Raw genomic sequence first — 25698 nt, forward strand, 5'->3', positions numbered from 1 at the left:
ATGCAGACGGGGCCGCAGGAAAAGGCTAGTTTTAAATATTGTGTAGGTAAGTTTTTTTTTGTGAATACATGAACAAGTTTTTTCTTAATGTTGATCGCATATTATCTTAAAAGGGTTCAAAATAATTAGATGTGGAAGTTTTCATGAAACGTCCAGTATAAAAAATGCAGATTTAAGCCCTAAACAGGGAAAATGAAAATCAGTGTATTTATGTGCTTGTTACTGCGTCTTGCAGATTTTTATAAAATTTACGAAAAACTGAAAAAAACAAGCGTCATACAGGCTCATTTTGACATTGCGTTACTAAATGAAACCACGTACTCTATTATCTCTGCTGACATAGTACCAAACGTCACATATGAATAATGATTATTTCATTTAGTTTTTTGGGTATTTTGTTGTGCGTATTGCATACACATTTGTCGTGTGTATACCAAATAAATATCTATATTATTTATTTTGTACGCAACATACACTTTTTATTTAACACCTATAGTTCAAGTAGTTTACAAAAAATGTTATTCCGAAGATACGTAAGTGGTTTTATGTAACGCAATGTCAAAATGACCCTGTAAGTATAGCTCCAACTTAACTCTTAATAATAGACGCTATAAAAAGAATAAAGTTGTATTGATATTTTTTTCCTTTGAATTACGGGACGAGCTTGCCGTTCGCCTGATTGTAAGCGATACGACTACTCATAAACAGTTTAAACACCATCCAACACCTTGAATCACAAAGTATTGTTTAGTATACCACTGCGCTCGCCATCCTGAGACATGAGATGTTAACTCTTATTATGTCCAGTAGTTACACTGGCTACAATGTCCTTCAAACCGGAACACAACAGTAACTATACAGTGCTGCTTGGCGGCAGAAATAGATATTGCGGTGATATCTACCCAAGCGGACTCTCACATATGAAAGACCCACCATCAGTAAAATAATTTTGACAATTACCTACTAACACACCTAATTTACAGCTTTGGATACATACGAAAACTTAATCCCAACTACATGCAAACAAAGTCATGTATAAATTTATTTCACCATTCACAGATGCACCTACCTTGTTTATCTCTGCACCTTAAGGTCGACTGATAGAAAATGCCTTTGGCATTAAATCCGCCTATATATTTCTCTGTATATAAAGTGTAAAATAAATAAATAATAGAATAAAATAAACAATATAGCGTGTAGTTTCCCAGACCACAAAACCGTCAGAACAATAATTATTACTATATTGTTCTCAGACAAACCTCTGAAAATACCTTCCGACGAGATTACTGTGAGAGTACATCCCCCACGTTGTTTAGAAGTGACAGTATAAATAACGCAATATTAAGAGGTTAGGGAATAACCTAATGACTCAAGACAATTACGAAACTAGGAACTTACTAAGAAATAAATGATATTTGATCCCTTCGCTATTATCCTTAAAGAATATGTAGGTAGGTACTTAAAAGGTAGAACTAATAAAATGCGCCAAAAATATAAAGTGTAATAAATAAAGAAATAAGTCTCACTTAATATCGAAAATTGTGTCCTGAGTTATTCAATGGTGCCGTCATATTATGTATTTATTATAAAAAAAATCGTTGAAAAGTATCTAAACTGAGCGGTGATAGCCTAGTTCAGAGTGGAACGGGCTGCTGAGACGAATGTCCTCATGTTCAACCTAAGGGCGCGCACCTTTGACTTTTTTAAAGTTATGTGTGTATTCTTTGTGAATTATTGCTTGCTTTAACGGTGAAAACATCGTGAGGAAACTTGCATACTTGAGAAGTTCTCTATAGAAATTTTGAGGAATAATATGCATACTCAAAATTAATCCTTGAGCAATATAAGTATTTGTAGCTTTTATTGAAATTCATCACTGCCTCATTAATTTTAAAAGGATGCATTGGTTCATATTGCTTTATCATTTTTTATACTATGTCTAACACGTAGTTGATATTGTTAACCATTTTACCAGCTAAAACAATATGACAATATACTTAAATAATGTGAAAAAAATATATATAAAAATAATTAACACTACACAAAAAGAAGAAAATATAGGTACCGATTTCTAGGTTTTTTTTTGAGATAAGAAATTTCATAGTACTGTTTTATATAAGTTACAACTTACAATATACCAACGTCACGGCTAATATCGCACTTCAGAACAGTACTGACTAGCATCTATTAATACGTCCTTAGGTTACCCAACAATGTCAGATATACGTAATTTTTGGAACAATTTTAATAAAAATAGTTTTCTATAGTCCTACATCGGTTGTGTGGACTGCGGCAACTTCTATATTACTATAAATATAAATACGCAATTCTCAGAAACTTTTGAAACGTTGCGAAAGGATATCAAGTCTGCAGACTTTTAGTTTTAAACCGACTTATAATATGTTTTGTGCCACCGAACGGTATTTCTTTAAAATAATTATATATCAATAATCCGTGAGCCCCCAAAAAATGTATATTTTGGAACATAATAATGTCGTTGTATTTAAAACTAGATACTACACATCAATCATTAAAAAGCGGCGATAGCCTAGTCGGGTGTGGAACAGACTGCCAAGACGAATGTCCGCAGGTTCAAATTCCAAGGGCCCACACCTCTGACTTTTCTAAAATCATGTGTGTATTCTTTGTAAATAAATCGTTCGCTTTAACAGTGAAAGAAAACATCTGAGCAGTTCTCTATAGGAATTTCGAAGGTGTGTGAAGTCCAATCCGCACTAGGCCAGCGTGGTGGACTAAAGCCTAATCCCTCTCAGAGAGGAGGTTCGTGCCCAGTAATGGGACAGTATATAATACAGGGCTGATATTATACTACATATTATTTTCATAATAATTCGTCCCCATAAACAACTGTTCTAAAAATAAAATGAACATATAATACTACAACGTCGACCTTCTGTTTGAAAATAAATAAAGCGTGTTATTGTCCGATACTATTATTTACTTACTTATCATATATTTCATAAATAAACAAACAGCCTAATTATCACTAAATTGCATAATACGTCCATAGATAGTAAAAGGTCCGAAATTGCGGTACTTTTTAATGGGCTCTTCTGTAAAGAATTTCAAATGTTGCATCATGCAATGAACGCCCAATAAGATCCTTTAAAATTTTATGCTTTGATGTGATTGGTTGACGACCAACCTAGTTGCAGTGGGAAGAGTGGATGGCCTTGATGCGTTCTGTGCCACGCACGTTCTTTGTGAAAATTGTTAATAAAATTGTGAGTTAACAATGATAAATTTCAAAGATTTCTTCCATAATAAATATCAACAATAATTTTATTTTTTAGTTTAGATGTAAATGTTTTAATTAAAACAACTAAACTTCGTTTTACCATATAGCTGCATACATTTCAAAGGCACAAAATGCTTCGTAAACCGAAACGGAACGGACAGCCCAGTTTCGCAGAAACTTGTAAAACTGTCAAATCGAGCTCAAAAAATGTCAGTCTGTTTAAGAACATAGCTATGGGTGGTGTGTTAGATTTAATTTATTCCGTACATTTATAACGTTAGTTTAATTTTCATTAACGTGCATTACTTAAATGAACAATGAATCGCAAGTTAGTTAGGAATTATTAAAAATAATCTGTGATAATTCGTAAATCCACACCGCGCTTTCCTCACTTTCTAATTATTTAAAATTGTGAACAGTGAACACCGCGATCGGCGACTGTGATTTTTGAAAATAGAACACTTTAGTGAAATACGTAAGAAGCTGAAATGAACAACGTAGAAGAAATAAAAAGGAACGACATGGAGGGACAGGAGACAAAAAAGGAACCTTTTTGGATATTTGGGTACGGTTCCCTTTGCTGGAATCCTGGATTTGAATACAAACAATCCGTCACTGGATACGTAAAAGGATTTTCGAGGCGATTTTGGCAAGGAAACACCACTCATCGCGGGACTGAAGGAAAGGTGAGTTTTACCCACCCACATATTTTTTTTAATTTCATTATTATTTAATTTATTATCTTTGAAACATTTGAAAAAGGAATTTTATCTACAAGTAAACGAGTTGGCGACCTACAACAATTGTGTTTGTTTTGTTTCAATATTTAAACAATATGTTTACATTTGAACAGATGTTCTGATGCAATGATTAAAGCCAGTTTCAATTTTGTAGGTGTGGTGAATGTATATTTATATCTGTGTGTAAAATTTACATATATAAATATTTGCTTCTCAAAACTTTCTTAGTTAAATTATTAGGAACATTCATGTCTCTGTATTTTAGAGTTAATTTTATTTTCTAAGGTTTATTTATGTGCTGTACTTTGGTGATAATACTCATTACCTATCAATATTTTACTCACACATTGAAAGTGTCTTGTACTTAGCTACTTACCAGAGGAGACCTAGTTAATCTATGCTTCATAACTTTAGAAATTTGAGGATTATTGTTCCTAAAATGAGGTAGTTATAATTGAAACCTTTTCAAGAATTAGATTGTGTAAACTTGGAATATCTAAATCATTTAGTTACAGATGTTACTTTTACTACAATATATTGTACTCTTATGATATACCTATAAATAACAGAAATCAGAAGGTTTACAAACTCGTAAGAGTATTGTAAAAATGTGTATGTAAATAACAAAAACCTTGACATTACTTTTGCCAGTAAATTTTTGGCATACATTCAAGGTATATTCAATATGATTCATCGTTATATTTTTAATTATTTTTGCACTGTTTGCGTTTTAAATATTTACTATCATTATTGAAGAGAAAGCTATTTCCATTCTAAAATGAATAAAAAACTGCTTAAGGTGGTAGCTCAAGGTCCATTTTCATACATTTTGTTTCGGCTTTAATCTGGGTAACTAAACAAGTATTGGCAAGTAAAGAATTTAAATTCACGTCTAGTTAGTGATTAGTTCTCGCAGTTGAGAAAAATGTAAAAATAATTAATAATCATGGATATTTCTGCCTTTAAAATTTCGTCATATTAAATTTTAAAGGCCGAAATATCCATGATTATTAATTATTTTACGTTTTTCTTTCAACTGCGAGAACTAATCACTAACTAGACGTGAATTTAAATTCTTTACTTGCCAATACTTGTTTAGTTACCCAGATTAAAGCCGAAACAAAATGTATGAAAATGGACCTTGAGCTACCACCTTAAGAAATGCTGTTCCGGTCAACATGAGATGAGCTATCTTTTACCTATATTGATGGCTTCTAAGTAAACCATTGTATCAGAAAAATTAGCAATTTTCACATTTTTAGCATTTCCTTATTTACATACTATAAACTATACAAAAATCTTCATTTATTATTTTTTCAGATAAGATAGTTTACTTTGGAGACATCAATATAGTTTTACAATAATGCTTATTATTAGCTTTTGTAATAGGGCAATACACAGATTTTTATTTAATAATTTAAAAAATCTGTGACAATGAACTTTTCTCTGACAATAAACCTTAATCTTGGATGAAAGCCAAATCTAAATAAGAAATCATAAGATAGAAATTAAACCGGGAATATACCCTAGTTATCTATCTTATAGTCTTTGGATCCCTATAAGTGTTGTTTTTTGATAATTTGTTAATACAGATCGTAATATTGTCAAAAAAGGTTTTTTTTGTTGCAAAGTTAGGGTAGCTACCCTTGCTGCTCCATCTCAAATATCCACTGTCTTAATTCTCTTCTGGTGTGCTCAGAATTGCTGTTTTAGTCTTGCACCCTACATAATTTGCTGTTAGCATTCAACAATTCTTTCATTCAAGTCTGTCCTTTTATGCACTTTAATTGCCTATTAAAAATGTATCTACAAGATATACATAACATCATTTGCTGTTAAAAAAATTAAGGGCTTTCCCAAATCAGTAAGATTTTGAATCCCAAAATTTTTCCAACCTCTGGCAGAAATTAGGTCTACACTACCCAAGGCGTTTATGATCAAAGATATCAAACAAAGAAACAGCAATTGCAACTAAATCAAAATGAGAAATTTCGTACGGATTTTCCTTCTTTGATTCAGCCCATTATGACGTTTACTTACGTATTATGGGAAAAGACGACACACGACGTCTTATTACGTTAATCCCATTTATGACAGTGGGAGTAACACATCCCACGCAAAATTGGGACGTCATACTGTCTATAATTTCCCAGTAGGAAATTTCCACTATTTGTAATCAAATTAGACTCATTGGCAGAATTCGAGCGTAGTACATTTTTTAGCTGGTCGAAGCATATTTTTTCTTTACAACTTCATTGATACTTCGTTCATACTACCGCCTTGTTAGTTATTGCATAAGCTATGAAATCAGATTCTTATTCGACATTCAAGCGAGCAAAATTTCTGGGTATTTTGATTTGATAATTGGCAATGTAGGTAGAATTCACAGTATGCACAGATTAGGGATATTGACCTGTTTCCATGAATTGACAAGACGAATAAACAACATTAATAATGTTATGACGTCCATATGCGACTAGTCTGTTATGAAAAAAAATAACGAAGAACTTTTGTTGCAGCCCGGTCGAGTCGCCACACTGATTGAAGACAAGGAAGTGAGTATTATATATTTATCTTCATTGTAACGGATTAAGTCTTAAAACTGGAATATCCAAACATAACACCATATTCCTGGTAATAAAAGATTAGGAATCGAACTAAGTGAATAGGTAGATTAATGATTTGTATGGTTGTGCGAAGGCTGTACGTTGAGGTGAAAATACAAATAAAGTAAAAATACTGTGCGGGGTACGTGGAAGAATGAGGACAGTTTTAAAATTTGGCAAATATCAAAGGGTGACATAGACTGCTCGGATAAAGAGCAAGAGTTTTTTTACAGTTGTATGACATTAACATTCGAATGTATAGCTATTGAATGTAGAGATACCGCCATATTGGGTATACCGCACCTCGATTTCTACAATAATTAGCATTTGATCTCTAAATTCAGACTATGAAAAAGGTATAAAAGAAAATCAGGCTGAGTCCTGACAGTAATTCAAATAATAGCAGTTAATCCTCGTACCAATTACGCGCGGCAGATACGCGCGTCATGTTCATGTGCGGCAACACGAGCACTTGCCGCACGAGCCATTTTAGGTATGAATTTTATCAAAAGTGCGGCTGCTGCACCGGCAAGCGATCTACCTTAACTCAGTTCTCGGGAAGCAGCTACGATAAGCTACTCTGTCACGTGAGCCAAATCAAAACCATCAAGCGCACGCGCGCTTCTTTGGAGACCCTTTGGCGAGTTCCAAAAACGGCGATTTCGGGCGCGGCAATGTTTGTGTTAGCTTTCGTTAGAACTGTTACGCATTGTCGATCGCCGGCAACTCAGTCGCCAGTGACGTTGACTGTCTATAGTTTAATACATGTGTATACGCACTTAGTCGCCGATCGTTCGGCAACTCGGCCCATGTTTTGGTCGCCGAGCGGCAGAGTTGCTGGCGACCAGTCGACTGTGCGTAATAGCTCTTAGACGCGGCTGGCGCTTGAGCCGGTGTTCGGGTTTTTGCCGCGCATAATGGATACGAGGCATTAGTTACCCTATAAAGTAACGCCTATTTTAATCACTGTATTTATACACACCCCTACAGTTTTTAATAGCCAAATTTAGATTTTGCGGTCGATTTCGTAATTGGAACACATTAATATATTGGTTTAGAATTGTGTCAGCGCTAAACGTGGTTGTAATAAATTGTATTGGCCCAAATTTTAATCCCATTATCTTAAATCTATACTCGGTTAATGATCTATAATTAGTGTTGTCGCGACCCACAAATCCACGTTACGCCAGTTTACGGAGATCATGAAAAAGGGAGACTTGAAGGAGTAAGATATAGGTAGGCTGGTTGGATATTCTTCGACGTACTTGTATATAAAAATCTCGAGACAAGATCTCTCAAGACTGTCTGGAGTACGCCGAAAGAACCGTGAGGTTTTTTATCACTATGTCGGTATTTGAAAATACTATGTCGTTCTCCTATGAGGTGGATAGACGACCTCATAAAAGTCGTAGAAGGTCGCTAAATACAGGCCGCTTCCAATAGATCGACCTGGAAATCTGGGGGAGGTCCAGTTTAGCAGTGGACATCCTGCGGCTGATGATGTCGGTATAGGGCTATGTAGTGTAACGTCCTCAACCTGATGCTCGCTGTGACGATGTTGTACTCTCAGAATTAGGATCTAAGATAGGTGAAACTCCTCATCCGCACAGTGGGCGGAAACAATTAGGTGAAAAAAGGCCTATCGAGTAAAATTGTAAAAAAAACATCAAAGCTATATCAGCAAGACAACATAAAATCGATTAATCATTAAATACTTGAACGAACCCATTACATAAGTGAGATGATTCGAAACAAACACGTTATTTAATTAACATTTGATAAGACTATCACTAATTCATGATGATCCGTCGACCCTGTGTTTTAAAACAAATGTTATGTTTATACAACGAACTTGGTAGTGTTTTGGCATTGTTAAATTATTTCTCTATTTACTCAGTGTCTCGGCGACGTAGTTGTTGTACGACTGCATTGCTGAGTGCTGGGGTTTGTTCCCTTCGAGTAGTAATATTGGGTTTTTCTAATCAGTATCAGTTCGGAGTCTGGAATTTTTCCCGATATGGCGGCAAGCTCGCCCCTTATTACGTCATGGGACGAAATATACACTGCGAAATGTGAGTGCATTAATTGCGTCTCCGCCTAACCCTTTGGGGATAAAAAGGCGTGAGTTTGTGTGTGTTTCTGTATTGTTTTTTGTCTTTCTCAAACGTATTTATTATATGCCAATAATTTTATTAAACAAAATCCTCTTGTCAAGTTCTTCAAAGCCTTACGTAGATCTAAATTAATTGCAAATGCTCAAGAGTTTACAAATAATTCTTCTACTGTCATCTAATGGGGTTTGCTTAAACTACTATTCGTCGGATATCAAAACTAGTTTAATCACATGCTATGTAAAACAAATGTTTTCGTGCGTAAGATCAACCGTCGAAATAAAAAAAAGAACATCAATCCGTTTACCATCGATGGTAATTTATTTCACAAAATATCTTTCGACAATCAACCCGCAATCCATGAATTTTGCAATTCGGTCAAATGATTGTTCATGATCATTGTAGATTGTTTCAATTTCGCAAATCATTCGAAACATTAATCCGCATGACTCCCTTTGTTTCACTATTGTCTAACTGAACGTTTAACTCAGGTTAAACTACTAAACTAAGGTTAATTGGAGATTTAGGTTATCGGTATTTTCGTTTTGGTCAATTAGTCTATGATTAGCTATTGACCCTTCATTCCTTCTATGCTTTGGAATGTCCTACATCTTCTTCAGAATGAAACACATGACTTCTAAGATTGTAATTTGGGTTTACGCATTAATAATTAAATATTAACGATTCAAATAATGACCTGATTAACTAAACTAATCAACTTTTGTAAGCCCATGATCTATTTAGTATTTCAAAATCTTTCTTATTTGTAATTTTGGTCATTTTCTTCATTTATTGTTGTTTCAACCAACTTGACCATACTTTTAGCGTTAATTGAATTAGTTCGAGTTATTCTAACTAACCTCGGTACAAATTTCGACTAATTTAAATTCGGTTTGTTTTATGATTTTCAATGCTTTTAAATTACGTAATTGTTTACCGAGAATCAGCGTTAAATTCAATTTGATTACCTTTTATAGACATACATATTATAACGCCGTTTTCCCTTTTCCAAGAAGAGAACAGAAGGATAAAAGCAAAGGTAACATTTACCTTTTGCCAGCTATGTAGTCAAATCTAAAAGAGGCGTGCCTGTTGCTATAAATCGGACACAAATCCACATTTCGGATTGATTCTGAACAGAAAGTCCAATATTTAGCAATCCAATATTTCAGCTTTACTTCCAACTCTTCGCTGACTTCATTTGCTCTATAATGTATTATATTAACAGAAAATCCTGCACTTTAGCCCATTTGTTTCCAGAAGTAATAATCCTAATTGTATCCAATGGTTTAAACGTACATTTTTGAGAGAACTTAGATAACTGGGGAATTACGTCCCAACCTCCCTTCTTTCCTTCTGATTATTCTCGCTAGACGGTAAGCTCAAGCTTGTAAGACACTCACCATTTGGGGATTTGAGGGGACATATCATTCAAAAAGCAAAGATCTCCTAGTTGTGTGTAGAACAGACAGCCGAGACGATGTCCGCAGAATCAAATACTAAGGGCACACATCTCTGACTGTTCTGAAATTATGTGAATTTATCGTTCGCTTTAACGGTGAAGGATAACATCGTGAGGAAACCTGCACATCTGAGAAGTTCTCTATAGGAATTTCGAAGGTGTGTGAAGTCTACCAATCCGTACTAGGCCAGCGTGGTGGACTAAGGCCTAATCCCTCTCAATAGTAGAGGATCCCGTGCCTCACAATACGACAGTATATAATACAGGGCTGGTATTATCATTATTTTATATACATAGCATTAGACGAAAACTTAGCCAGTTTGTTTAAAAAAACATTATTATCGTTATCTTTTTTATAACATAAAGCAATTTATTCGCAAATTGCGTTAATAACAATAAGATAACTGCTCAGTTTATACATTATACGATAAATATTTCTCACATTATGGTTGACTCAAATATTGTTATACCTTTGTTTTTGTTATGATATGGTCAGTTATGATATCTTGATGTCATAACAAATTCTTGACGTAGTGGCTTTTGTTATGTGGGAATGCTTTTTTACCCATTGGACTCTTTTGTGTACACATGATGTGCGTCAGAGGAAAAGGAATTATTTTTCTAATTATTCTATGATACCTTATGTTTTATTATGATTAATGATAAAAGTGTTAGGTAGTAATAATCAACATCATAGTTTGTTACTGTCTAAGGACTATTTTCACTTATCGTACCCTAATTTGTGAAGTCTTCACTCCCAAAATTATCGTTAAAAGTTTTTTTACATACAGTAGACTCTTGATATTGTATGGACAGCCCTTTCTGCCAAATGATTTCGATTCTCTGCCATAAGAAACAAACAGCACGAAAAGACTGTATTAGCGTAGAGTTATTTTTTATTTTTAGAATCATCTCTTCTCCTCGGTCTTAAATCAAAGAACACAAAATTAACACGGAGTCTCATACGACAAATCGTACTTAAATATTTATCAATATTTTAGGACGTTAACTATAATCATCTTCGTAAATTAGATTCGGAATTGAAAATCCATTAGTCTAACCCAAATCCTTAATGTTTCACTTAGGCTGATTGAATAAAAGTAATGAAATAACAAATTTAGTTAGAATTACTTATTTTTTTTAGAAAATGACGAGACTAGCCTGCTGTTCGCCTAATGATAAGCGATACGAACGCCTGTAAACATTTGAAACACCATCCAACATCTTGAATTACAAAGTATTGTTTGGTATTCCACTGCGCTCGCCATCCTGAGACATGAAATGATAAGTCTTATTATGTCCGGTAGTTACACTGGCTACAATTTTGAAAAGAGGACTTTTTTTGGTGAACAAATAAGTGAATTATACGGAAATATTTACGTTCATCTATTACTATTTTGAGGAAGTTTACTTTTCTGCCTCTTGTCTACACTTTATTTAACAGGATTTCAATTAGCTCTTGATGTGTTTACTTAATAATTGTGTTATTTACTTAACACAGTAACCGCGCTGAATTAACTTTGTACGTGACAAACGCAAAAACGTAGTGCCCTACTTTATCACAAATGAACGGTTCTTTGTCAATAGCATTGTTCCTTATCACCTATATTTACAATATACATCCGGACAACAAGGAAATACCTGGTTTGAATAAGTCTCAATTATTAATATTTAATTCATCCCTTTGTGTTCATAATCGTAATTCATTTTGTAAATTTTCATATTCGCCCGCAAAGTGTCTCGCGTTCAGGATTAGCCTGTGTATATCCAACAGGCCGGCATAATTATATCGACATCTGAGGGATAATCATGTCTCGTCTGTAGACATTCTATTGGACCTCACTCCGCTTGAAACACGGCAAATTGATTCCACTGCACCTATGCAAAAGAGTTATAATAAGGTTATTACGTATTTTTATGTGAAATAGTTAACATTAATCATAAAGAAATCGACGTTCTAGATAAAAATTCCTTTGTCGTCCACGACAGCTTGGTGAGAATAAGAAATTTCCTAATCTGCCATCGCAATATTCCACGAAGAAAGCATAAACACGTTTAATATTGGCATTATTGTTAACAGGAAAAATTCCCGGTGCAACAGATAAATGTATTCCACTGATTATGAATCACAATATTACTAAATATTTATTATTGTTGGTGTATTAAAAAAATAAATAATTTTACAGAAAGGAATCGCTGGATGTCTCACGCCGTTGACCTTAAAATGTTCTTTAAACGTCTTTGTCTTGTTAAAATGTATTAGAGTGAAGATGAGAGAAAATATATAATGGATGATGAAGAATTTTATTAATACCTTCGACTTGGGTGATAGTCTCAAATAAAATCTCGATACATAATTGGTATTATAAACTTTTTTAGTAGCAGAGGTTGATCCCAGCAGTATATAGGACAATATTAAGGGCTGATATTAACATAGAACAGTAGAACATCTGTTTCTGTGTTTTCCTGGTTCGAGGCTGGTGTTATTTGACCACATAGCTAAAAGTAAACATAGATTGTTAATCTCAAATTAAAAATCATTCTTTTTCATGAATTAAAAAGATCTTATCCTTCAGGACTAAATTGTAATGTGGAAATCATTGTTTGCACTCTCAATTGCAGTTCTTACAAAGTTGTTATCGACTATTTGATCCTAAACAAGCGAATATCGCGTTAAATCAATATGCATCTCATTTATTTGTAACTGCGCATTGAGTTTCATATCGGCACGTGCTTTCTCGCTCGTGTTTGCTATTTTTATTGGATTCTACTCTAATTCTATTATTAGATATTTACGTGCTTAGATTCTTTTCAATTGTAAATATTTTGATTTCTGTAAGCAAGTTCGACGTACTTTGACATTCTGTTCATTTTTATCGTCTCAGATTTGAATATTAAGTAGATACTTTGTTTGTTTTATTTCGTTCAAAATAATCATGACCAAACCTAATGATATGTTATTGCGATTAAAACGTGATGACAATCAATAAAGAAATCATAATGACTATAGTTGATCGCCGAACCTGGATAAATGGATTCTATAGTTGACGAAGAGATAGTAGGTAAATGTGTAAAGTTTAAGATTTTTAGTAAAGTCTAGGAATCAGCTGAGATAGATATTCGGAAAGGGTGGGTTGGAGACAAAAAAGACCACCACAGCATATTTGTACCGTTAACTAACAGCAAAATGTAGTGTATTTTTTCCTAGTAAGATTGTCTTAAGCGGCTTTGCCACAATCAATACAAATATTTGAAATCCTTGGCAATATATGTCTCGATAGATTGATCACACAATGGTAGCTGTATAATTCCGCATATTAGTAAACTACGTGCTAAAGAAATATGTTAGTCCTATTTTCGTATGGGAATAACTGCTTAGACTTTTAAATAATCGTAAAAGTTTCTATTAGTTGTATATATAAGGCATAATTCCAAACCTTCTTAAAAGCATCACGAATCATTTAAAAATCATCATAAGCTAAATCCAAAAATAACTCTCCACAAGCTCCCACTTCCCTAAAGTCAAGAGTGATGAATTTTACCTGGACCTTGAAATAAGAGATTCACGGCCACTGATTTTGTCAAACTTTTAAATCTTCGCAATTCCTGTTCCCTTCTCCATCTCCGTAACTCACCTGCTGATTGCCCTATCTTGAGTTTTGAATAAAGTATTGTAGTCGAAACTGACCTGCTGATGATATCTAATTATGACATATATACAAATATATTTTCTTGATACTGCATTCTTTCAGTTCGCACACGCAATGCGTAATAAACTGCCCCACCATAACAAAGAATGATTTTGGAATGATGCCAATGTCTTTAAAAATACATCGAAGGTCGATTACTGAAATGCTTCGAACCTGAAAAAATTATATTCAGGGTTCGTAATATTTATTTGACATACACTTATTCCTTCCTTATATTAAATTAAAATATATATTAATAATCTTATTATTACAAAATGACGTAAAACTGAAATGAAATTCTAATCGTGTAAGTTTAATAAAACCTATTATTGTTACATAATTCGTCTTACTAACATCATCTTCAGCCGCGAGATATCCACCACTAAACATAGACCTCCCTCAAAAGTTTCCAGATTGACCTACGGGATCCTCTTATTATAAAGCTTCATAAAAGAACATTTGAAAATTCCTAAATATATAGTAAGCCTTTATGTATACACCATAGAATTTTTATGTTCTACGGATATATATTTTAATTATTTGTTATAAAACTAGTTATCTACAAAAAAATATATATAAAATGTCGCTGGATTTCCACCTGTCAAATAAATGTTTGTCTACATTTGCAAGTCAATTGATATTTGATATTCCAGAATAACGCGTCAAATCATCACGTGATATTTACCGATGATCACTTGTATACGACATAATGGGTTTCCCCTCACACTGTGTGCCAATTCCTGATATATTAATTTAGAAAGTATTTATCTATACTATTATTATAAAAAGGAAAAGTAGGTTTGTAGGGACTAGCAACTACTCTATGGAACTGATGAATCGATTTTGAAAATTCCTAAAAGGAAGCTACATTACTGCTAATAACTAGGCTTTTTATCCTGAAAAAATATTTATCCCGTAAAATGGTTTTTATGCGGCCGGAACCAAAGGCTAAAGCTAGTCTACAATATCAATATCTTTGAATATTTTTGCCAAATAATAATGTGTCATGCAGTGCTCATAGACCGAAGTTTTGCGTGGTTGCTTTTTTTTAGAAAGAGGCGGTCGAGTCCCGTTCCCTCAGATAAGCAACTTGCTACTTTCATCACACACTCACGCCTTTTATTCCGCAAGGGCTAGGCAGAAGTGCAACTGGTGCACTTACTTTCCTTTTATTCTGTCCCATGATGTAATAAGTAGTGACCCTTTCGCCATATCGGGCACAAATTCCAGAGTGGGCTGATACTAAGTAGAAAAACCCAATATCAGATAATAATAAATTAAAAACATACATAAAAGAATTTTATTCAAAAAGTATAAGTATGCCATATCCTAAAAATCAAACGAAAATAGTTCCGTATACATTTATTTTACACTTCTCTATGCCAATGATCAGTTGTAGTGACAGTTTTAGTTGTATGACTGTACCGACACCCCAAGTTATATTTATAAATAACCAGTCCAAGTGGCTCATCAATGGGTTCACCTTCAATCCTCAAGTCAAGTGTTCCTCTCTGGTATAACGGCCTCGCAAACGTCACATTGTGATTCAGAAGAGAGCGAAATTGCATCCGCCAATTTCGAATAATTGACAAGTGGTGTGATCTCTGGTTTTGTATCGTTTTATTCTATAGTGTAGTACGTTTTGGTCAAATTGGAGGTTGATGGTAGTTCAATATAAGATCAGGTCTTTTTGTAACCACGGGTGTTCCGATCGAAAGACAACTTTGATGGCCGTATGGGTAAATATGGGATTGTTTGAGTCTCTTAACTATACGGCTGTCGATGCTGTCTTTCGAATTGGGTCCCCTGAACTAATTTTTTTTATCGCGGGGAATAAACATTTTGCTACCGCCACTGGAGTGACGAATGGAACGGTTGTTGCTTTTACCGGTCTTGCGACCTAATGTCGACGCTCGGGAGTATAGCATCCGAGCGAGCATTGAGCCGAGTTCCTAACACTATATACATACCGGTATACCTTCCAAAACTCCGCGGTGGCCTTCTTCGACGTATACGAGATGGTCCCGCGATATCCTGTTGCACAAAGATAGCTGAGCATCTTCTTTGTTTAATATATCTGTTGTTAAATTTTCTATGAATTTAAAAATTCCTTCTGTTTTCTGAGTATAGTTATTTTTAGAAAATACGGAAGAGGAAATAATGTATAGTTGTATCACATCATATTCACATATTTGTTATAGATGAGTTCGATTATACATCCAGATCAGATAAAATATAAACCTCAACCTCAAAATCCCTAATTTCCTAAATAAGGAAATTACTTAAATAACAGTTTTCCTTATAACACTTCTGAATCACAGCATGAATGTTACAAATTATCAGAAGAGCCAAAATACTTTGTTTATAAACAATCATAAATCGAAAGACCTTTGCGTTGAAAATAAACAACGGCTTCGGAGATCCGATAATGCATCATACATTTCTCATTTTCCTGGTTCTCGTAATATAGTGGCAGGGAATTTTGTACTCAAAAGCTTTAGTTCAACTCTTTTCTTTAAGCTCATTGTAATTTATAAATTGAAATAATTGTCAAGGACTTTTTTATACGAACACAACTAAGTAGCCCCACTGCACCTGATGGTAAATGGAATCCAATCGACCAACGAGAGATAATTGTTTCTTGTCAATCGACACTATTATGCTGGCCTGTTTTAACCGGACACACACACACACACACTCACGTGTGCCACTATGGCGTCTACACGTTTTGCACGATGGTCGCTATCCGGCCGAATAACAATATCCTACCACCAGCCATTTAATTATGTAATACGTAATTAGTATATAGAACTTAAAACGCACGCCAAAGATAAATTTCAATTTTGCCAAATTGCGATTTATTCAGGGTCATTTTAGTACCATTATCATTAAATGACATATTATAAATGCTGATAATTTGTAACAAAACACGCTCTGTTTTATTAAATATAAGTAATCTGAGATTTGGAACAGAGGATATATTATCATTGTAGTGTCCTTAACCTATTTATTTATTTTAGGTCTTCTGGATCTGTGTTTTATTATAATTTTAACAAGTTTTCTATTTTGTCAGTAGTACCAAGTTTAAAACCGCCCAAACTGTTGACCACATTTGTATTAGAAAAATTAGCCATAAAAGATGCAGAAGGTAGTACCTAACATGCAATAGAAAAGAATAATTTTTATTCTGTAGATGAAAAAAGTATAACAAATAAAGCAAGATTGCCAATTTCATGAATGACTGCACAAAATGATCGATGTACGATTTCCTTATTACTGCTACATGTTCCCTTGCACCTTTACAAAGATCTTTTTTATTCAGATCCTAGACCATTCCGTGTGACGTCACAGAAGGAATTCAATTGTTTGGTGAATAAGTCTCAGCTAAATTATCTTGAATGTTCTGTAAATTTCCTTATCAATAAGTTTCTTGTCAGCGTCACGAATAAAATAATGTTTCTATGTTTTACATATAAAATTTTTGCGGAGTATTCAATTGGGAATGCTATTGTCGATTGTGGATACTGGCATCCATGAACTCAAATTTTACAAAATTACTAGAAATACATCATAAACATATTGGAGAAAACTTGGATAAAAAAAAAAATATCGCTGTCAATATTTTGTTTATTCATCATATTACGTTCAATTAAGATTATTAATGTTTTCAATGACGTCAACAAAAAAGAATATTTTTATTATCATTTTATATTAATTTTATCTTGGCAAAGGTGGCGGGAACACGCTGAATTCAGGCCTCTTTTGACAGGTCCATCTGAAATTTTTAAGGTGACGCATATGTTCAGCAGTTGACTTACAAAGACTTATGATAACACACACATCTACATTTGTCACTTCCCTGTTTTACTTTCATATTTATGTCTATTTCGTCTCTCATATTATCTTCTTCGCAAGGAAAATTAAGCATTACTAATGCTCCATATTCGTTGTTTTCATTCTGTATTCTAAATCTTAAGACCTAAATTACTTTTGAAGTGAAACTTCTTAGGAATCGTTGTGATTTGAAACTTGTTGAAACATAAATGTGTCACGATATTTGAAAAAGGAACAGCGTTCAATTAGCCTGCATACATTTTGCATCCTTTTATTATTTTGTTAGTATGCGTTAATACCTGCGTTTGCGCCTGCGCATTACAAAGCTCTAGTATAAAGCAAGCGTCTTGCATTATTTGTTTATTTTCATTTATGTGATTACTTTAATCTCACTAATATTTTTTTATTTATTCTTGTGTTATCTAGTCTGGCAGACAGACACCTGATAGTGCTGTTGCCATAACAAACTTGAACGTTATCATTTTCAGAGCCAGCGATTAAAATCATCGCTTATATTTTAATGGCTAAACAAATATCGATATTCGAGTATAATAATGTATTGTAATATTTATTCTGACCGATATGAGGTTTGTCTTGGTGGTGTAGTTGTACTATGGTAAAATTAATACGGTCTTGGATTGCAATTCTCGGGTCGCAAGGGATATTAGGCTTTATTATTCATTATCAGTCCAGAGTCTGGAATATGTGCCAGATATGGCGATAGGTTCGACCTATCGCATCAAGGGACGGAATAGGTGCACCAGTTGCGCCTCTGCTTACCTCTTTATTTATTTATTTAATAGTTACACTAACGGTTTTTTTTCCTATACTAGGGGATAAACTTTCACAGGTGTATACAACATTATTTACAAAACTAAACAATCGCTAAATCTGACAACAAATGGCGAATTTGAAAAGTAATTTAAAGTTAGACTAACAATAATAAAATAATTTATTACTTTCATACTAAAATATTTAAAAGGTTAACTAGCACATTATCCTATGGTCATACAATGAAACAATACTTACAAATTATGGAGTGTAAAGTTTACATAATTGTTATTTTATTGGAGACCCCTTCGGCAATAATCGGCTTAAGTGTGTATGTGTGTGTGGTAATAAAAATTGTGAATTACCCTACAATAATATTCATCCTTTCATAATTCCATACAATAGAATTATCTCCACTATTCTTTTATTGTTTTTGTACAATCTGTTTTTTAAGTAGACTATCGTTGCTGTATAAAAACACCGAAATAAATAAAGATTAAAAAATGAAACGCAGAATGACTCGCATCATTTTTATTTTTTTCTACTATCCATGTCTAAATGTGCGACAAGATAAACTAATGATTGCTTATCGTAACAAAAATATGCTATTTTACTGTTTTTCTGATCACGACGACCAACGACGATCCAAATGTTGCTATTTTTTTTTTATTACTTTGACTGACGAGACGAGCTTGCCGTTCGCCTGATGGTAAGTGATACGACCATAAACAGTAGAAACACCATCCGACACCTTGAATTACAAAGTATTGTTTGGTATTCCACTACGCTTGCCATCCTGAGACATGAGAAGTCAAGTCTTATTATGTCCAGTAGTTACACATACATACATAACATCACGCATTTTATCCCCGAAGGGGTATGCAGAGGCGCAACTAGGGCACCCACTTTTCGCCAAGTATGTTCCGTCCCATGATGTGATAGGGGGCGAGCCTAACGCCATATCGGGCACAAATTCCAGACTCCGGGCTGATACTGAGCAGAAAAACCCAAATATCACTTTGCCCGACCCGGGATTCGAACCCAGGACCTCAGAGTGCTATTGTACCGGACATGCAATACAACTACGCCACCGAGGCAGTCACACTGGCTGCAATATTCTTCAAAATGGATTTATTTATCTACAATCTTTTCGCACATGATTATAAACTGTCCCATTGCTGGGAACTGGCCACCTCTGCTACTGAGAGGGATTAAGCCTTAGTCCACCACGCTGGCCTGGTGCGGATTGGTAGACTTCACTCACGCTCGAAATTCCTATAGAAAGCTTCTCAGGTATGCAGGTTTCACGATGTTTTGCTTCTCCAATGCTATTACATCAAATGCGTTCCTCCTAACACGTGGCATGTCTCGAATGTGTAGTCCGTGACCCGGTTTGAGGCCATCAAAAGCGATAACCCGAAACAGCTTGCTCGGTTCTGATAAATGTTATTAAATAATTTTTAGATTTACCCATGTTTAAATTTTGATTTTAGGAAGCTAATAGAAAGGTGTTTTGTTGAATTGTGTGCGTGTGTTTATTTTTATTATTAAGAAGTAAGCGTAACGGTAGTAAATGTGGATGTTAAAAAATGCAAGAAATATGTAAAAAAAAGTCAGTACATGCCAAAAAATAATATTTTTTTAGGACACAATCTAAATCTTTCTTTAATGTCAAAAGCCATGCTTCGTATTACTTTGTAGGTGTTAAGTTATAATTAATAAGGAGTTCATTTAGTCATATGCATAAATAAATTAATACTTTTTAAGATACAACCTATATATATCTTTCTTTAAGGTCAAAAAGCCATGCTTCGTATTACTTTGTAGGTGTTAAGTAATTAATAAGCAGTCCATTTAGTCATATGCATAAATAAATTAATACTTTTTAAGATGCAACCTACATATATCTTTCTTTAACATCAAAAAGCCATGCTTTGTATTACTTTGTAGGTGTTAAGTAATTAATAAGGAGTCGATTTATTCATATGCATAAATGAACGAATATAAACCAAGAAAACATTGTCCGGAAGAGAATACAGTATACTCATTGCTGGTTGCGGTCAAAACAAACCTTTTAGACAATTAACTTCAACCTCATATCAGATAAGTTTTCAAATCGCGAAGGCAGTTACAATAAAATTTGATATCACATACCTCAGTTTTATATGAAGTTTGTGTTTTTAAAAACATATTTTTCATGTAAAACAATTGGTGACGTTTATTGTGTGGGATTTTTGCAGATTTATATTTCAGATTACGAAATGACGTCAATTTCATGTACGCGGACGTAGTTTTTGTTTTCATAAAAAGCAATTAATTAAATTTTAGTAATAATTTAATAAGTACTAAGTAATGGATGCACTATGCCGCTTAAAATAGGTCGCTAATTATTTTTTACAATGAAAGCCTACGCGTTTAAAATGCACCTAAGGGGACAAGATATTTCGAACTCTAAACTGTATATTATCGCTTGCTTCTAAAAATGGGTGTAAAAGTAACCGTAAAAGCAAAAATAAAATTACAAAGCTTAAATACTTTAAGAATTCAGTTACTCACTATTAGGAATATAATATCAAATCATATTTAAGATATTACAGTACCTACATTATTAGCTTTTGCCACCATAATTAAATTTGCGAGATAAAAGTAACCTATATACTATTCCAGACCACTCTATCTCTTTTCTAAATATCATCTAAAACCGTTCAGCCAATCCGAATATAAAACATCGGAATCTTTCGCATTTATTATGTATAGGTTAAGCATACGTATGCATTATCTACTTGATTATCCTCATGTCATAATATTTGGATTTACTTATAAGCGGATATGTGAAAACAAGAGAAATGTTTTATGATAATTGTTGACATCCGCTTATCTACCGAACACGCGAACGACGTGTGCCCGATGCAATTGCTGTGTAGGGGTGGCAGTTGTGATTGTTGCTTGTTTTTATTTTGAAGGCCAATATCTGTAATGCCAGATTGATCCCTAAGTTAGTATGCTCAGTCATGACTATTTAATTTTAAAAAGTTTTTTTTAATCGCTTTGTATGACGAGACGAGCTGCCATTCGCCTGACGGTAGGCGATACGACCGCCCATAAACAGTAGAAACACCATCCAAAAACTTGAATAACAAAATATTGTTTGGTATTCCACTGCACTTGCTATCCTGAGATATGAGATGTTAAGCCTTACTATGTCCAGTAGTTGGCTACAATGTTATTCAAACCTGAACACATCAGTAACTACACACTGCTGCTTAGCGGCATAAATAGACTTTCCGGTGGTACCTACCTAGGCGTGAAGAAATATAAACGCAACCTCCTTGTTAACGTCATTAATTGTGACTGCTTAGTTTGTTCTAAAAACAAAAAACTGTACATTCTGTCTTCTTGTACGCTTCAATTCGTGTAATTTCCTACTAAAAACTAACTCCGTTTATATACTATAATATATATATATATATATAATTTATTATTTTATCAAGGCGGATGACCTATAACCTCTTACCAGTATAAGTTTATTTATTTCTCCACAGTTTATATAATAAAAGCACATATAAAAACATTACATAAAAAATTGTCTGTGGCCTTTGGATGTTCAATACGTATTTGAAATAGCTTACGAAACAGTTCAATCAATAATACAAACGAAACTCTTTTATTTATTACATAAACATTGGAAATTAGAATTCTAAATAAACAAATCAAAAATTCCATACATATCGCTAAGATTGCAACACATCTATTTATTGAGACCTATTCAGCTTCAAAGTTGACAACCCTAGGTGAAATATTTATCGCAGTCCAGTGAATGCTCCATATATGTCAATATTATAATAATCGACAAAAGACCCTTGAGATCTGTCTTGGAACACGAGATACAAATATCGTCATATGGCTTGAAGGCAGTCACGAATTGTCACGTTTTCGACTAGAATGTAGGGAGATAGAATGTAATGGCATGTTTGTGATATTCGCACTCGCGACAATATTAACGGACATTTATTGAGGGTAACCAATAGCGTTGCCAAACGTCCCGTATTTACCGGGACGTCCCGTATTTTAGGCACATTTTAATCAGATCAAATGTCCCGGCGGGACAGACTCTGTCCCGTAAATCGATAGATCTACGATTGACAAGTACTCACGCACGCAACGTTAGCATTTTCGCATACATATCAATACGACTCGATTTTTAATAAATTTAATAAAAAACGAGTTGATATATATTTTTAATTATGATTATAATTGTATTAACTATGTATTACAAATATGTTAAAGCGAATAAAAATATGTTATTATCCTTTAACTACACAACAAAAAAATACTAAACTAAATCTTTCTCCTTTCCAGGGCATTACGTGGGGCAAGGCCTTCCTCGTCGCTGCCGAAAACAATGCAGCCCTCCCCTACCTCAGCAACAGAGAGTGCCAACTCGGAGGCTACAGGATATACACAGTCAACTTCTATCCAAAACCATTCTTGCCATCATCCAGCTCCGACAAAAAAGATGCATTATTATACATCGCTGTGCCTGAGAACAAACATTGGTTAGGCGCAGCACCATTGCCAGAAATAGCTAGGCAAATTCTAGAATGCCACGGTTCGTCTGGACCGAATGCTGAGTACCTCCTAAGATTAGCAGATTTTATGAGAGAAGAAATACCTGAAGCTTTGGACGAGCATTTATTCTCATTAGAAAGGTTAGTTAGGAAATTTGCTGGTGATATGAAGATATGCCTTAGAAGTCTTATGGGTGAGGCTCAGGAAAGAAGGGAAGAGAAAGTAGAAGCGAAGGTTCCGAGCAACCAGTTCGCGTCGAGAGTGCCGGAGAAGAAGTTACGCTGCGTGAATATGTGATTGATAATGTGGCTTCATTTGTACTGAGCTTTAATGTGGGTGCGCGTGTGCTTTATGAGAGGAAGACTGCTTTCATGGGGTTGGTTCGTAATCAAATTAATGTCACAAATAAGGTTAGGTGTGCTATACGTGATGTTCCATTTAAAATGCTATCTGATATTAGTGAATTTCTGGAAAGATACCAAATATATTTGGGCAGCATTTAATACTTGCAAATATACTTTTAATATCTCAAACTCGACTAAGACAATGACAAGGACACTGACCAAAAAAATAAAGAAATATAATAAATAGCACCTCCATCTTCAAATTATAATTTTTCTACACTGTCTTCTTATTTGGAATATTTAACAAATTTCAAACTTCTCGTGTGAATTATATATAATAATGGCTATTAACTCTCAATTCATATTGATTTAATTAAATAATATCTATAGATTAAAAGAAAATGAAATCATTTTCAAAAGATTACACCTTGTGTTTTGCATTAGGAAACGAACTTAGTACGGCGTCCTATTGTCTGTAGACAATAGACTATAGAGCGCTGTGTTTTCATTACGCCAGGATGTTCTTCATAACATCCAAGACATAGTGTACAGTCGGCACCATAATATTTGTTTTATTGTAAATAACACGTGGATGTATTTTGAGTGGTGTAGTGTAGGATTTCTAAAAAGAAAACGGACCAATAATGGTATGTACATATTTTTGTTTTGAAATATTTTAGTCTGTACCTAGCTTGGTACAGATAGCATATAAAATAGCCATTTTATAATAAGATATTATGCGTTTTATAAATTTCCTGACACATACATTTTATAGAAATAAGACTTTATTCTACGAAAATGTAACCTTTTAAAATAATACTTTCTTACATTTAATAACAACTTTAAACTAACTTCCTACATGAGCAATACTAAATGACTTACAAGAATTGACCCAGTAACAAACTAATGTAATACATTGATAAAGACATATCTAATATTACGAAAAAAGACGTGACCAATGAAAAAATATTCGAACATTAAAATAACATACTTTTGTCTACGATTGTACCATTTGACACTAGTCACTTGGACTCTTGACGTCTATATCCGTCTTGTTGATTGACACACATGCATGACGTATATTAACGTCTGTATCGTTTTAATTAATTGGATATATGAAAGATATTTGCCATTGATACATCTTATGGATTTTATAAAAGACAAAACTGATAATATTGTTATGACTACCTCGGTGGCGTAGTTGTACTGCTTGCGCGATACCGCAGCGCTTTGAGGTCCTAGGTTCGAATCCCGGGTCGGGCAAAAGATATTTGGGTATTTCTGCTCAGTATCGGCCCGGAGTCTTGAATTTGTAGCCGATATGGCGATAGGCCCCTATCACATCATGAGACAGAACACACTTGACGAAGAGTGGGTGCCCGTTGCGCCTCTGCATACCCCTTTGGGGATAATGCGTGATGTGTTTGTTTGTTTTGTAATATTGTTTAAAAATTGCTTTTTTGCAGCACAATTTAAAATATTGTATGTATATGGAACATAGCTTATATAGTGAGATGAGGAACTTTATGAGTTGGCACTTGTAATCATTTGTAAACGTGCTACTCTCTGATATATTTTAAACTAGCGACCCGCCCCGGCTTCGCACGGGTGCAATGCTGACTATTTAATGGATGTTATTATTATACATATAAACCTTCCTCTTGAATCACTCTATCTATTAAAAAAAAACGCATCAAAATCCGTTGCGTAGTTTTAAAGATTTAAGCACACATAGGGACAGAGAAAGCGACTTTGTTTTATACTATGTAGTGATATTGCTTTACTAACATTAGTGCTGGCAAAAAACAATACTTTCCTGTTTATACGGTTTTATTTTAAATAAGAACCAACTCGCGCACACGATACCAAATAATGAAATTGATAAGTATTAGCTATGAATCTAGAATAGTATGTAAGATTTGTTTGTGATTAAACTATTTTAAAAATCATGTTTATTTATGTAGCTTATAAGCGATGGTTGAAATGTCTTTTATATTATTTTCGTTATCCTTATTATTTTAGCTTGAAAATGTAATTCTCTTCATGTGAAATTTTAGCGCTCTCTTATAAATATTACGTTTTTGCTGGAAATATACGTCTTAAAATAAGTGAGATAATAATTAACAAGCTGGACGTCAATAGACGTCAGCCGCATGGAAAGGATTACCTGTTAGTATATTGTGATAATGGACATTGTACGTCAAATATAACTGTAATTCGAATTAGTGTAACTTAGCTATATTTTAACATATTTTTTGTAATTGAATTTGTAAACGCAAGGCGATGTCTAACAAATACAATGTTTAAATACAA

General features: G+C 34.0%; 1 protein-coding gene across 1 annotated transcript; it reads left to right on the plus strand.

The window, feature by feature from the left end:
- Positions 1-3447: 3447 nt before the first annotated feature.
- LOC115455968 (putative glutathione-specific gamma-glutamylcyclotransferase 2) lies at positions 3448-25698 on the plus strand. The gene is made up of 3 exons (XM_030184808.2): positions 3448-3945; positions 6519-6554; positions 22832-25698. Exons 1-3 carry the CDS (start codon positions 3748-3750, stop codon positions 23336-23338), a joined length of 741 nt encoding a protein of 246 aa, XP_030040668.2. The 5' UTR covers positions 3448-3747; the 3' UTR covers positions 23339-25698.

This window comes from Manduca sexta, chromosome 6 (assembly GCF_014839805.1).
Source record: "Manduca sexta isolate Smith_Timp_Sample1 chromosome 6, JHU_Msex_v1.0, whole genome shotgun sequence".
Classification (NCBI taxonomy): domain Eukaryota; kingdom Metazoa; phylum Arthropoda; class Insecta; order Lepidoptera; family Sphingidae; genus Manduca; species Manduca sexta.